The sequence below is a fragment of the Quercus suber genome, unplaced genomic scaffold (genome assembly GCF_002906115.3).
Source record: "Quercus suber isolate HL8 unplaced genomic scaffold, Cork oak 2.0 scaffold_45, whole genome shotgun sequence".
Lineage (NCBI taxonomy): Eukaryota > Viridiplantae > Streptophyta > Magnoliopsida > Fagales > Fagaceae > Quercus > Quercus suber.
Genome location: NW_027069510.1, coordinates 1,370,531 through 1,383,460, shown reverse-complemented (window position 1 = coordinate 1,383,460; position 12,930 = coordinate 1,370,531). Strand labels below are relative to the sequence as shown.

General features: G+C 36.1%; 1 protein-coding gene and 1 non-coding gene across 3 annotated transcripts; both read right to left on the bottom strand.

Moving 5' to 3' along the window:
* Positions 1-987: 987 nt before the first annotated feature.
* On the bottom strand, positions 988-1,058 carry TRNAG-GCC (transfer RNA glycine (anticodon GCC)). Its single transcript has one exon. It is a non-coding gene; the product is annotated as a tRNA-Gly (tRNA).
* Positions 1,059-3,213: 2,155 nt separating this feature from the next.
* LOC112019718 (ubiquitin-like modifier-activating enzyme atg7) lies at positions 3,214-12,654 on the bottom strand. Of its 2 annotated transcripts, none has more exons than XM_024052230.2 (14): positions 12,319-12,654; positions 11,335-11,552; positions 10,946-11,137; positions 10,791-10,845; positions 10,590-10,684; positions 10,257-10,465; positions 10,050-10,166; positions 9,821-9,965; positions 9,587-9,745; positions 9,314-9,502; positions 9,041-9,172; positions 8,837-8,952; positions 8,576-8,735; positions 3,214-3,655 (listed from the first exon to the last, which is right to left on the bottom strand). In XM_024052230.2, exons 1-14 carry the CDS (start codon positions 12,443-12,445, stop codon positions 3,494-3,496), a joined length of 2,076 nt encoding a protein of 691 aa, XP_023907998.1. In that variant the 5' UTR covers positions 12,446-12,654; the 3' UTR covers positions 3,214-3,493. The 2 variants fall into 2 exon arrangements, with proteins under 2 accessions (XP_023907998.1, XP_023907999.1); XM_024052231.2 differs by having other exon boundaries at positions 10,050-10,155; positions 10,276-10,465.
* Positions 12,655-12,930: the final 276 nt, after the last annotated feature.

Here is a 12,930-nt window from a genome sequence, read left to right as displayed (position 1 = left end):
TTCACGGAATGAAGTGTTATTCAAGTTCATCGTTGACTACTCCATTTCCAATTTTCAAGTCATTGAGCAAAGAAAACGTTTGAATTGGTGTTTTGGTAGCCAAGCTCTGGCTTGCCAACATTTGGCTGCCAACTTCAGCCAAATGTTGGAAAACAATTTAAAGTCAAGGTCAACCGCACAGTAAAGTAATTCTGTGATATGTTTTAGCAAATTTTTTGATGTTGTTTCTGAAAATTTTGACACAATCACCTGCCTTGTGGTCAAACTATCATATTGTTGCTATGATACCCCTCTTTAGGTTGAAAACCATTGAGACAGAATTATCGAAGCACTTTTGGCTTGCCAGAAACTTTACAATTACTTGTAAAATACACCAACTAGGTAGTCCAAGACACAAATTTAGGCAGGGATCAAAATTCAAATCAAATAGTGCTGCTGGCTTGTTCAAAGCTGCCAAACTGAAGTTTAATTTTCTATGTGGGAGTATATGGGGAAATGGAATTAAGAAGTTCCACTAAAACTTACCAAAGGGCTGTGTTTGCATTGCCCAATAAACATATAGCAAAACAGAATTCATGATGATTTTTGAATTTGAATGGCTTTTTTTTTTTTTTTTTTTTTTTTTTTTTTTTAAAAAAGCCATTTGCAGATTAAACGAGGGATTACCTTTAGTCACAAGTCTTTCAGATCTTCATGACTAAATTTGAAGACAAAAATGTGCTAGTCTTGCTTAAAGTTGAAGTCAAGCTTCTGGGGTCTACTGGACCCATAATAATGATGGTCCCATTTACTATGTATTTTCTACCTATGATTAATTCCATGAGAATTGAGATCCAATCACTTCTAGCGCAGTCCTGATTAGCGACCAAAAAAGTATATTACTGCTAATTGACCAGCTATGTGGTTTACAGTTTTCTCATTTCTGTAACAGAAAAAAATAATAATAATAAAGCTTTCTCATTTCTGAGAAAAAAAATAATAATAATATGCACCAGCCGGGAATCGAACCCGGGTCTGTACCGTGGCAGGGTACTATTCTACCACTAGACCACTGGTGCTTTGTTGTTTGACTTCCTTCTACTCTGACTAAATATATCTAAATTTAAAAAACAGATGCTAAGATAATTTTTGTTTCCTCTCATGCAAATTCCAGGACTCTTTAACGCAAAATTGAGGACACAGATCTTCATAACAGATAAGTTCATAGCAACCCCAAACTCGACTTTATTTTACCAAGACAAGCATCAAAATATTTAAGAACCCAATCCATGCTATGATCACTCCTCACTGATCTTTTAAAAATCTCTGATTCACAGAGTAACTAAAGGGGTTGGGAGGGGTAAAAACCCCTTGCACTATAGTTCATACTCAAATAAAAGGTGTCCATTCGTATTTAATGGTCTTTATACCTATCACTAGTGGCAGGGTAAAGATTTTAGTTCGGGCGACCGAATTAAAAGGTAATATAAAGTAAAGAGCCCAAATTTGGAAAGAATGGAGTGTAAAACCCATGTTTTACACCATTCAATAAGTGATTGTCATATCAGCATTTTACTTAAAATTCAATACATCCTACCACACTTAATAATATCTTAATAAATTTCTAATTTGGTTAAATTTATATATGGATATTAGAATTGATTGGGGTATAGTTGTGCTTATTCTTAAATATACAATAAAATGATGTGGCATGTTAGGATTGGAAGGGTAAAATATGAGTTTTATATCACGTCCTTATAGAATTTAATCTCTAAAGTAAAACCTAAATATATTAATCTATATTAATAATAAAATAAATATACAATTGTGAACAACTACAATTGTCATAAAAAATCTAATATAAGCGCAAACTATAATTTATTCTTTCATACTGAGTCTAATTTAATCAAAGTAAGAGGTTTATCTAATTAGACACCTATTTTGATTAATTAAAATAAATTAAAAAGAAAAATCAATCTAAAAGTGTTAAGAGTAAAATGATATACCTACAAAGTTGTATACAATATAAGTCTCATTGCCTTCATTGCTTTTAAAAAATAAGTGGAATTAAAGATTTTTTTTTCTTCTATTCAAAGTATTTAAAATTTTGGTTTATAACAAAAGCTCAAAGTTTGAAACTGAAAAAAAATATAGTGGAGGCTCTAGGGTTTTAGTACTGTACAAGGAATGAGGCTATTTTTTTAATTATCTATTACTTATATAAAAAGCATGATTGAAATTGTGAACATTGCTTTTGTCGAGCACCTTGCTTGGTTATTTCGTGTTAACAAATTTACAGCCACGCAACGGACAAAGGAGAGCTGGGTTGGTTTGTTTATTGTGTGTAGATAGGTTTACACTTCTATCCTTAAAAAATTTTAATTTGAACAGTTAGAGAGCATATGTCTTTTGGTCTTTTGCCCCTATTTTATTTGATCTTATCTCTTTGTTAGCTTTTTTTTGATCAACCAACTACTTTGTTGATGGACATGAACACAGGACATGCATTTGAGGGAGAAGAAGAACGCTGGAGAGGAGGCGTCTGCTTTATCAACTAATCCACTAATTGACAAAGAGCAGCTATGAGTAAATCATAAAATAAATACAAGAGAGACAATTTATAATTTGAATAGTTAAGAGTTATCTCTGTTGATAAACACAAACACAGGATCCAAGGGATTGAGATAAGGTTAGAGATTAAAAAAAAAAAAATCAGCCATAAGCAAATTGATAGAGAAAGAGAAAAAAGAAGGAAAAGAAGAAGACCGGAAAGAAAGGTGCTTGATGCTTACCCATGTAAATTTATTTCATAAACTCTTTCATCTTTCCTCTTTTTTTTTTCTTTGATTCCAAAACAAAATTCTTGGGTTGTATAAATTTTAAATATATATTGAAATTCTGTAAAAATAAAAATGTTTTTGGGGTTTGCCTCTTTGGTGGGTCGGTGTTAAGTGAATTTTTCTCAATATTTCGTGTCACTGCTGTTTTCTTCTATGTGAGATCTGCCCTTTTTTCCTCTTTTTTTTTGTACCATATACAATGTATATTATATATATTTATAAGGTTTGGGCGTTTTGCGATATAAACGTTCAACCTTTTCGCATGTCAGTGATATTTCAACCTAATTTTGTAATTCTCTTTTAAATGAACAAAATTTTGCAATTGAAACAAAACCAAAATAATAATAATAATAATAATAATAATTGAAAGAGTACAAAAAGAGACATAGGTAGATGACAACAATAATATTTGAATAATATTATTGACACATATTAAATACATCGTCGAAGTGTCTATTATACTAGTAGATGAAGAGGATAAGAACAGGTGATAGCACGCCTATGAATATCTACTGGATTATGGTCGGAAAGCTGTTAAACAAACATATATGACCTATTGGTTGTGAACCTAAATAAAGTGAACAAATCAATCAGAGATTTAAGTTAGGCTCCACGTGTGAAGCACCTAGTCTGATACTAATTGAAAAATAATGCAATTCAGCTTAAGGAATGCCTCAAATTTCAACACAATCATCATCATCATCATCCCAGTCAAGTTTAAAGGAGCTGGCTGATTTCATCAACTCAGTTAGTCCAGTGAGATCCTCTAGATAGGTAGGATGATTGATTGCTTGGAGGATAAATTCCAATCCTCTTTCCCGATATTCTGATACCACCTGAACAATTCGTTGTGATGTATATTAATAAAAACAAAGGATTGAAAAGAAACCATTAAATAAATAAATAAAAACATGAAGAGCAAAAGCAAGTTATAAGGCAAAATGCACAAATTAACCATCCTCAATTAAGCATCTGTGAAGAAGTTTAGTTTATTCAGCACATGGGTTAATCTCATCAGCGTGTCCGTTAATCTCACCCAACTGCAAAGCCATTGATTGTAAGCCTCTCTAAATACTGTACAGCTGATGGGAAATACGAAAGGTTCAGTCCCTTACTTCCTTCCCTCTCTCTCTCTCTCTCTCTCTCTCTCTCTCTCTCTCAAACCATTTACTTTGACACGGTTCAATAGCTAAACTACAGGTTTTCATGATATCAGAGCCACACTTTGCCAAGTAAATACTAGAATGCAACGTTTTGAATCAAAGCCCTATTTTACTTCTTTCAGATATTTCTAATCTGAGAGCGGTACAACTGGATCACTCCAATTATATCTTATGGAGACACCAGATGATCTCTATTCTTGAAGCATTCGCCTTGCTCGGTTTTGTGGATGGTTCTTTTGAATGTCCTTAGCAATACTTACAAGACAATGTTGGATAAGAGAATCCAGCATATCTGCAATGGATTGCTAAGGATCGAGCGTCTACACTTTCTTACTCAGCTCTGACATGAGTCATTGGAAAAAAGACTGCTTGGGGTGCATGAGAAACTCTTCAAAAGGTGTTTGACGTGTCTTCTAGATCTCATATACTCAATCTAAAAGGCAAGCTATACAATATGAAGGAGAATGATTCAATTACTGCCTACTTTCAACGGATCTAGGAAGCCTGAGATAAATTGACAGCAGCATCCGTGCACATAGATGATGAGGAATTAGAATATATCATGTTGAAGGGGCTGCCTCGTCAATATTATTCCCGTTCCACTATTTGAACCAGAAATGAGCCCCTTGCTTTCAAAGACCTTCATGCTTTATTACTCTCAAAGGAACAATCTCTGAAACATCCTCATCTCATTGCCATGACAGCAACCTCAAATGGCAACAAGAATTTCAGTGCAAATGGAACACAATATTCTTACTCACCAAACAATAGAGGGCGTGGAAGATCAACAAGCCACAGAGGTCGAGGTCATGGTTTTAATAACAATCCTAACAGTGATTTTCATTGCAGCAATCCCCGACCTTCCTATCAAAACTTCTCTGGCAGTAATTTATATCAACAATATGTAGATCTGTGGCCACATTACTCTAGATTGTTATAATAGGATGGATTACTCTTCTCAAGGCTGAAAGCCACCAGAAAAACTTGCTGCGCAAGCATCCTTTACTACAGAGCAGCAATCTTGGCTCAGTGACACTGGTGCTACTTACCACATTCTCTCCATAATGAGTACAAAGGCTTGGAGGTAGTCTCAGTTGGTAATGGTCAAGGACTTAGCATTACACATCTCAGTGATGCTCAACTTAGAACCCCCTCACACACTTTTAACTTTGTAACATTCTTAGGATCCCTATAATCGTATCTAATATTTTATCCATTCATAAGTTATGCAGAGATAACAACTGTTCTTTCTAATTTGATGTTGATATTTTCTTTATTCAGGACAAATCTACGAGGAGGCTCATCAACAAATGCAAGAGTGAAAAATCCTCTTCGCTTTTTATTTCCTTCTTGCCTCCTGCCTCCATTGGTGCTAAAGTCAATAATCAAGTTTGGCATGATTGTCTTGGCCACCCACATGATCGAATTCTCAAGCATGCTCTTGAAATATTTCCTTGGCATTCTGTAACTCAAAATTTTTCATCTAGAAACATTGTTGTAAAATGACTCAATTACCATTTGATGCTTCTAGTTTTAAATTCACATTTCCTCTTCTTTTAATTCACAGTGATGTTTAGAATCCTGCACCTATCACCTTTGTTAATGGTTAAGATATTACGTAATCTTTGTTTATGATTTTACCTGCTGTACTTGGTTATTCTCTATCAAACTTAAATCTAAAGCCATTACAGAAACTTATCATCAACCAAAATTCATTTTTACCTTCAGACTGTGGTAGTGAATATATTAGTAATGAGTTTCAAAGCCTATGTTCTTCTCTTGGATTACCCATCAAATTACATGTCCACATACTCCCAAACAAAATGGAATTGTTGAGCATAAACATGGACATATAATTGAAACCTCTCTTAACTTGATGACCCAAGCTAATATCCCTTTTTCATATTGATCTTATGCTGTCATCACTGACATCTTCTTGATTTCCCCATGGGATTTTTTTTTTTTTTTTGGGGACCCCACCGGGTTACACCTCTTTTAAGATTTGGGTGTTCTTTTTATCCTCTTCTTCATCCTCACTCCTCACAATACACACAAGCTTGAAAATTAAATCATGGAATGTATTTTACTTGGATATGTCATTAATTCCAAAGGACATCTATTTTCAGACCTCCCTATTAACAGAATTTTTGTTTCTCAGCACATTATATATGATGAATCCTCTTTTCCTTTTACTCTATCTAGATTCTACTTCTCCTCCACCTTCCTCCTCGTCATAATCCAACACTAGGTTTCAACTCCCTTATTCTTTCTTCCCTGTACTATTCCTTCTATACTTGGTCCAATTCCATCATCCTCTCAGTCACTTCCTCCGTCCTCTTTGATTGCTATGCCTTGCTCTCAGTACACTTCCTTGTTCCCTCCACCAACTTTATTCCTTCTTCTTCATTGAATTCGATATCAACTTCCTCACCACATTTGGTACCATCTTCTCCTTATCCTGCGCCACCTCCATTACCTACACACCTTATGCAAACATGTTTTTTTGTAGGGCATTTTTAAAAGAAATGCTTTCACTCATCCACTATTGACAATTTGACAACTGAGCCTCCTTATTATGCTATTGCTTCTAAGATTTCAGTGTCATCAGATAATGGAGGTTGAATTTATAGCCTTACAAAAACAAGGTACTTGGTCCTTAGTCCCTCTGCCATCCAAGAAAAATTGTTGGATGCAAGTGGATGTACAAATTAAAACAGCATCTGGATGGCAGCATTGCTAATTTTACGGCTCAATTAGTAGCCAAAGACTATCATCAACAACCTGGCTTGGACTTTGTTGAAACATTCAACCCAATTATAAAACCTGCTACTGGATTTCGACGGATACCCCAGTGGTTCCAGTACCTCTTGTGGTACCTGGGCACTGGGGTTCAAACCCCACCAGCCCCCCTCCCCCTATTTACCTAGCTAAAACTGAAAAAAGAAAAAAAGTTATCAAACCTGCTACCATTTGCATTATCTTATCCATTGTTGTCCAATTTCAATGGTCTATTTGTCGATTGGATTTTAAGAATGCCTTTATGCATGATTATCTAAAGGAAGAGATCTACAAGGTCCAGCGTCATAGATTCATTGATCTTGAGAATCCCCATCATGTGTGTAAACCTCATAAGTCCATATATGATCTCAAACAAGCACCTTGAGCTTGGTTTAAGAGGTTTACATGCCTCTACTGCTAACTCATCTTTATTAATCCATCGAAATGATCACATCATTACTCTCTTTCTTCTCCACGTGGAGAACATCATTCTTACAGGCAATGATACTTCATTACAAGTTTAAATCATCAGTTGGGATCCATTTTCGAACTTAAGGATTTAAACCTCTTAACCTATTTTCTGGGTCTACAAATTGAGTCCTCTCCTTTGGGTATTTTCATTCATCAAGAAAAGTACGATTCAAACCCCTTGAATTGTCATAATATGTTTGATATCTTGCAAGACTCTTGATGATACTCTACTTTCTGATCCTTCTCCCCATCAGAGCATTGTGGGAACATTGTAGTATCTAGTGTTTACACTTTCTGATCTCTACTTTGCTGTGAATCAATTTTTCCAATTTATGCAAGCTCCAACTGGTCTTCCTCTTATCACTGCTATGAGAATCCTTCGGTATCTCAAGGGTACTCTTTGTCATGGTATTCACTTCAAACTTGGCTTTCTCCACCTTTCCATCCTTTGCTTATGCCAACTGGGTTGGTGATCCATTCAATCGGCACTCCACCAAGGCTGAATACCATTCCCTTGCTAATACGGCTGTGGAGTTATCTTGGCTTTGCATGGTTCTTCAAGAATTTAGGCATTTTTCTCCATACTACACCTTGCATCTAGTGTGAGAACGTTTTGGCGATTGCCCTGCGTCACCACATTTAATGCTTGAACAAAACATATTGAGGTCGACTTCCATTTCACTCAAGAGTGTATGGTTTGCAATGATCTAGTTTTCAAATTCATCGCCACCTCTAATCCAGTTGCGAATCTCTTTACTAATAAGCTCGGTTCTGAGCGTTTCAAATTGTTGAAGACGAACTCATGGTCCCTTCTGTGCCCTTTCGTTTGCAGGGGGAATACGGATACCAGTCAAACTGCTTAACAGCTCATGTAACCGCTTTTCATTTGAAACTGTCTGTGCAACTACTTCTGGTTGTAACAACTTGTTTGTTATTGATGGTTAGTCTGTTAACAAGTTAGACTCAGTTAAGCATCTGCTAGGTAGTTTACTTTATTCAGCACTTGGGTTAATCTCTTCAGCACGTGAGCTAATCTCACCCAACTTAAAAACCATTGATAGTAAGCCTCTATAAATACAATGATGTACCTGGATACTGATTAAACTGATATGGACTATGAAAGGATCAGTTTCCACTTCCTACCCTCTATTCCTCTCTCTTATTTCTTTCATCTCACATGTCTACTAAGTTATAAAAGAAAGAACTTTTCTTCTTTCCTCCAAGGTGAAGAACATACGAGAAACCTCCCATGTACAGGATGATTAAAGTTACGGATGAAAGTGGAGGAAGTAGATGTAAAAGTGGTGCTAGGAAGAAGTAATCAAATGAGCAAGCAAGACTTACTGTGCTGGAACAAGCTGTGCAACTGTCTGAGGAGTGACCCACAAGTGTCATCTGAGAAAATTGAGAGAGGGAACCTCGAATTTGGTGGGGTAAAACACCAAGAGGCTGCTCACTGCTTCCACTATTACTGGAGTTTGCAAGCTCACCATCAGCAAATATCCTGTATGTGTGCAGTTGAACACCCAAATGCCAGGTCAACTAAAAATCATTTCAAAACTCATAAAATTAACAAATAATCAAGATCTGTTCACATGGCTTTACCCCTGAGGGTGATGCAGGATGCCCACCAGAAGTTCAACAGCGAGGGCCGAAGCAATAGGAGCAAGTCCTGGTCGTGTAACTGTGCATTGCTGGTCTAAAGTGCGGTTGGCAGTTGACTGCAAAAAGAGCACAGGACTAATGGGTGATCTTGTTATAAATAAAACATAAAAAACAAATCAGATCTCAGGTTTTCTAGAATATTACATCAATTGGCGCAACCACATCACTGCAGAAGTAACAGCCCAATCTCTGCCTTTCATCATTAGAGCTAAAAGGACCAGCTCCATGGCGCATTACCAAAAAGCTATCAAATCCTAGAGCTGCAGTTATGGTAATCTGCAAACAAGTGAATTTGATATCTAAATAAATACACCTTATTATTGCAGTTGATCAAATAAATCAACCTGAACAAGATGTGAACCAAGCTTATTGGAGAATGCAATGCCAAATATAACAACGATTACACCAAGAGCAGACCTTGTTAGTATTGGCACAAAGAAGTGTTGGTAGCCACCGGCTTTCCCTTGTGTCAGTCAACAAGAAAACAGCATCATGAGAATCAACCAAATCATGCAGGCGCCTACAATCTTCAAGCACATTATCCTCTTCTTGGCTAGGCACAGGATGCCCAGGCATTGGTATAGCCATCACAACACCTTCTGCATCCTGTAAAATGAAATATGGAACATATGCATGGCTTGAAAAATAAACATCTTTTATAGGAAACCATCAAAGGGTAAAATCAGTTACCACAGCTGGAAATATCCGACCGAGACTTTTGACTGCTGCTGTAGCTTTATATTCCCCACCATTGAGGCAGTCATCCAATGTATATAGGGACTGCCTCAATGGATTCGACATAGCAACCCGGCCATTGTCAACCAGTGTAATTTTCCGGACACCCCAAGCCTGTAATAAGAATAATTTTTTATCACCTGATAGATAGAATCAGATACGGTAATCATAAATTATTTTAGTTCTTACCATAAGCATGCGAGCAACCTGACATCCAAGTGTACCTGCTCCTAGTAGAAGACACTTCATAGATGACAAGGCATTTAAATTCAGAGATGGCAAAGCACGCCATCTCATTAGTTTTAAGTTCAAATCTGCTGCAGATATGGCCAACCTGAAAATAGAATGTCTCAAAATTCTTAGTAACAATTGGAACAATACCATTATCGAAAATAGAGTGATACTACTGAAGCCATACCTAGTTGGATCCATGGATTTAGCAAGGTTAATACACCTGGAGACTTGCCTCCCTTTGTTTTGTTCCCACCCCACTGCGTTTGGTAAACATTGATGATCCCTCCATCCTAAACCATTACTAACAATAAGTTATAAAGGTCAGGTAAACAGAACAAATTCAAACTGCAGAAGGAGGGAGAGTAACTATCAATCAGAAAAGAGCTGTTACCCAGTTTTTGCCGCTCTACCTTGCGGAACTGTAATCAAGGCTTCACCAACAAGGGACAACCCCATATCTGCGAAACCACGATTCTCTCTATAGCACAAGAAGCGAACTGACTTGAGATTCCATCTCACAGAAATAAGTGCAAGAAAGTTTCGAAGAGGCCAACCAGGATTATTTGGAAGATGACATGGGTCATAAAAACCGAACAGCAACTGCCAATAGCAAATATAGTAGCTTTAAGAAAAACACACCAATTAAAAATCCCACATAAAGCTATTTCTAGTAGCAAAATCACATTAAGCATTCCAAATAACTTGAGGAGTCATATAGACAAACCTTGTTAACATCACTTTGGCAGGTTTCCCAATCCTTTATATGCTTAACTGTAGCTAGTGAATTTGGATCAATACAGACCAAAAAGAAGGGCACATCTGCATCGGACAAATTGAGCATACATTAAAAGGAACATAAATAAGAGGTAATCTTCCTTAAAAAAATAAATAAAAGAGGTTCAAATTAATGAGGAGGCATATCTACCGGCTGTTAAGCTTGAGTTTCGCCACTCATTACAAGCCGCTGAAACAGATTTTGCCTGCATGTTACAAAAACAATCAAACATGAACAACGTAATTTAATTAAAATAGTTAGCTTCTCATTTTAAAATAGTTTCTGAAAATTATCAGTCTCGGCACCTCTTCTAAGCTAAAATACTGTGAAGCTCGCCTTAAATCAACCAAGGTTGCTGGAGGATCAAGCACCAGAGCAGGAAAAGCAAACCAGTAGTGAAACGTCCATTTTTTCAAGTCTGCAAATGAGATAAGAAGGAACCTTGAAAGTACAGCACTATCCTCCACAGCTTTTCCAGTATGAATGTCATCCCAAATCTAAATATCAACAAGATGGAAACTTTTTATGTAAGATCTTCATACACATTTGGTCAAAATGAATTCTTATACTTTCAATCAAGTTACACAACAATTATATCCATAATTGCTAATTGGCACTTATCTTAGAAATTGAGCTACACAGTACAAACTGACTGCACATAAAATTAAGGAACTAAACCTATTTCAAGGAGCACCTTTTTTGCTTCTGCCTTTATCAAACTCTTCTTATCAAGGGCATGGAAACTTTCTATTGTATTCATGTTGTAAAGAATGCCTGGGACAGGGCACCTGTTTCTGTTGCCACCACTTGTGGCAGCTGTTGAAGATTGCTCATTCGATTCAGAAGGCAAAGACTCAGCTATTAGAGTTAAATGATTTGATACTTGAGGATGTGAGCATGGAGCATAAAAACCTGCAAAACAAGGTCAGTTTGTACCCCAGATTACAACAAAATATCATAAAACAAATAAGGGTTAGTTTCTCATTAATATATATACTTTTTTTGATAGATACTATACGATTTGAAACCTAAGGCATCCACTCCAAGATGCTTGCTCTCTACCATTACACCAACAAATCAACGGGGGTTTTTATTTTTTATTTTATGTAAGCGGGATTCGAACCCAGGTCCCTAGTTTGACAATGAAAGACTTTACCAGCCTAACTAACTAGAGCTCACTTTGTTTCTCATTAATAATGATTTGAGACAATACATTAAGCAAATGTTTATGAGACATAAGATTCATATTTTTTGAACAAACAGGAAGGTTAGTCACACTAAAAAAATCTGAATTCTTGTTCATAAGGCACCATTCAATACTTGGGGATTCTACATTCACACAAATGAGTCTAATAACATAAATTCCCCCCGAAAAAACAAAGTTTTAACGACCCAAGTGACCTAATGCACCAATTATAACATCATAATAATGGGACACCAACACATATGACCAAAGGTACGAATTCAAATAAGAAACAATATTGAATTACTATTTCTACTAGTTAGTAATTCATATGATCAAATTATGTTCCTATGAGACATTAAAACCTTCACAAATACAGAAGTTAATTAAACTATTACCAAAAAAAAAAAATAGTAATCAAAACCTGAATCCTAATTAGGAGAAGCAAAAGAAAAGAAGAATAAAGAGAAAAGAAGAAGAAGAAGTGGTAAAAACCAGTGATGGGAATGGGAGAGTCGTCGATGCCGAGCTTGTTGAGTTTGAGAGAAGACAAGCGGTGCCAGAAACCCTCGTCAACCGCGCTTTGGAATTGCGCGAACACCACTATGGATTCGCTAGCCATTACTAAACAATCACAAACACAAAACCAAGCTATTCTTTTCGTTTCGTCTTGTTTTTCTTTAGGAATTCAATTCAATTGAGACTGTGATTCTCATTTCTCAGATGTTTTAATGGGTAGAGTAAGAATAGAAACATACCTCGTTGGCACTGGCTTTTGTTGCGTTTTGGTTTAGACTTTAGAGTTAGTAAAGTTCTGGAGCGATCAACTATTGCCAAGTCAGCTTTTGGATTTGGGCATACAATTGGTTTGGGACTAATTATTTATGTGAAGGGCCGCTTCTACTATATTTTCGTACTAAATCATAATGGTAAGATATTATTTGTTTTAAATTAAACTTACTATTGTTTTCCAAAAAAAATTATTATTGAAATTACTTTTTTGCTCACTATTAACAACTCGTAACAACTTATCACTTAGCATTTGTTGCGAATATAACATTTCTTGTTATTAATAATAATAATAATAATAACTAGTCGCTAATCCGT

Bases quoted from the DNA above. Each gene is read 5' to 3' on its own strand.
- LOC112019718 (XM_024052230.2), bottom strand. From the start codon at position 12,445: ATGGCTAGCGAATCCATAGTGGTGTTCGCGCAATTCCAAAGCGCGGTT. The intron at 9,966-10,049 runs GTATGGCTTCAG...TTCTATTTTCAG, and splicing joins AAATCCATGGATCCAACTAG to GTTGGCCATATCTGCAGCAG. The intron at 9,746-9,820 runs GTAAGAACTAAA...TTCTTATTACAG, and splicing joins AGGTTGCTCGCATGCTTATG to GCTTGGGGTGTCCGGAAAAT.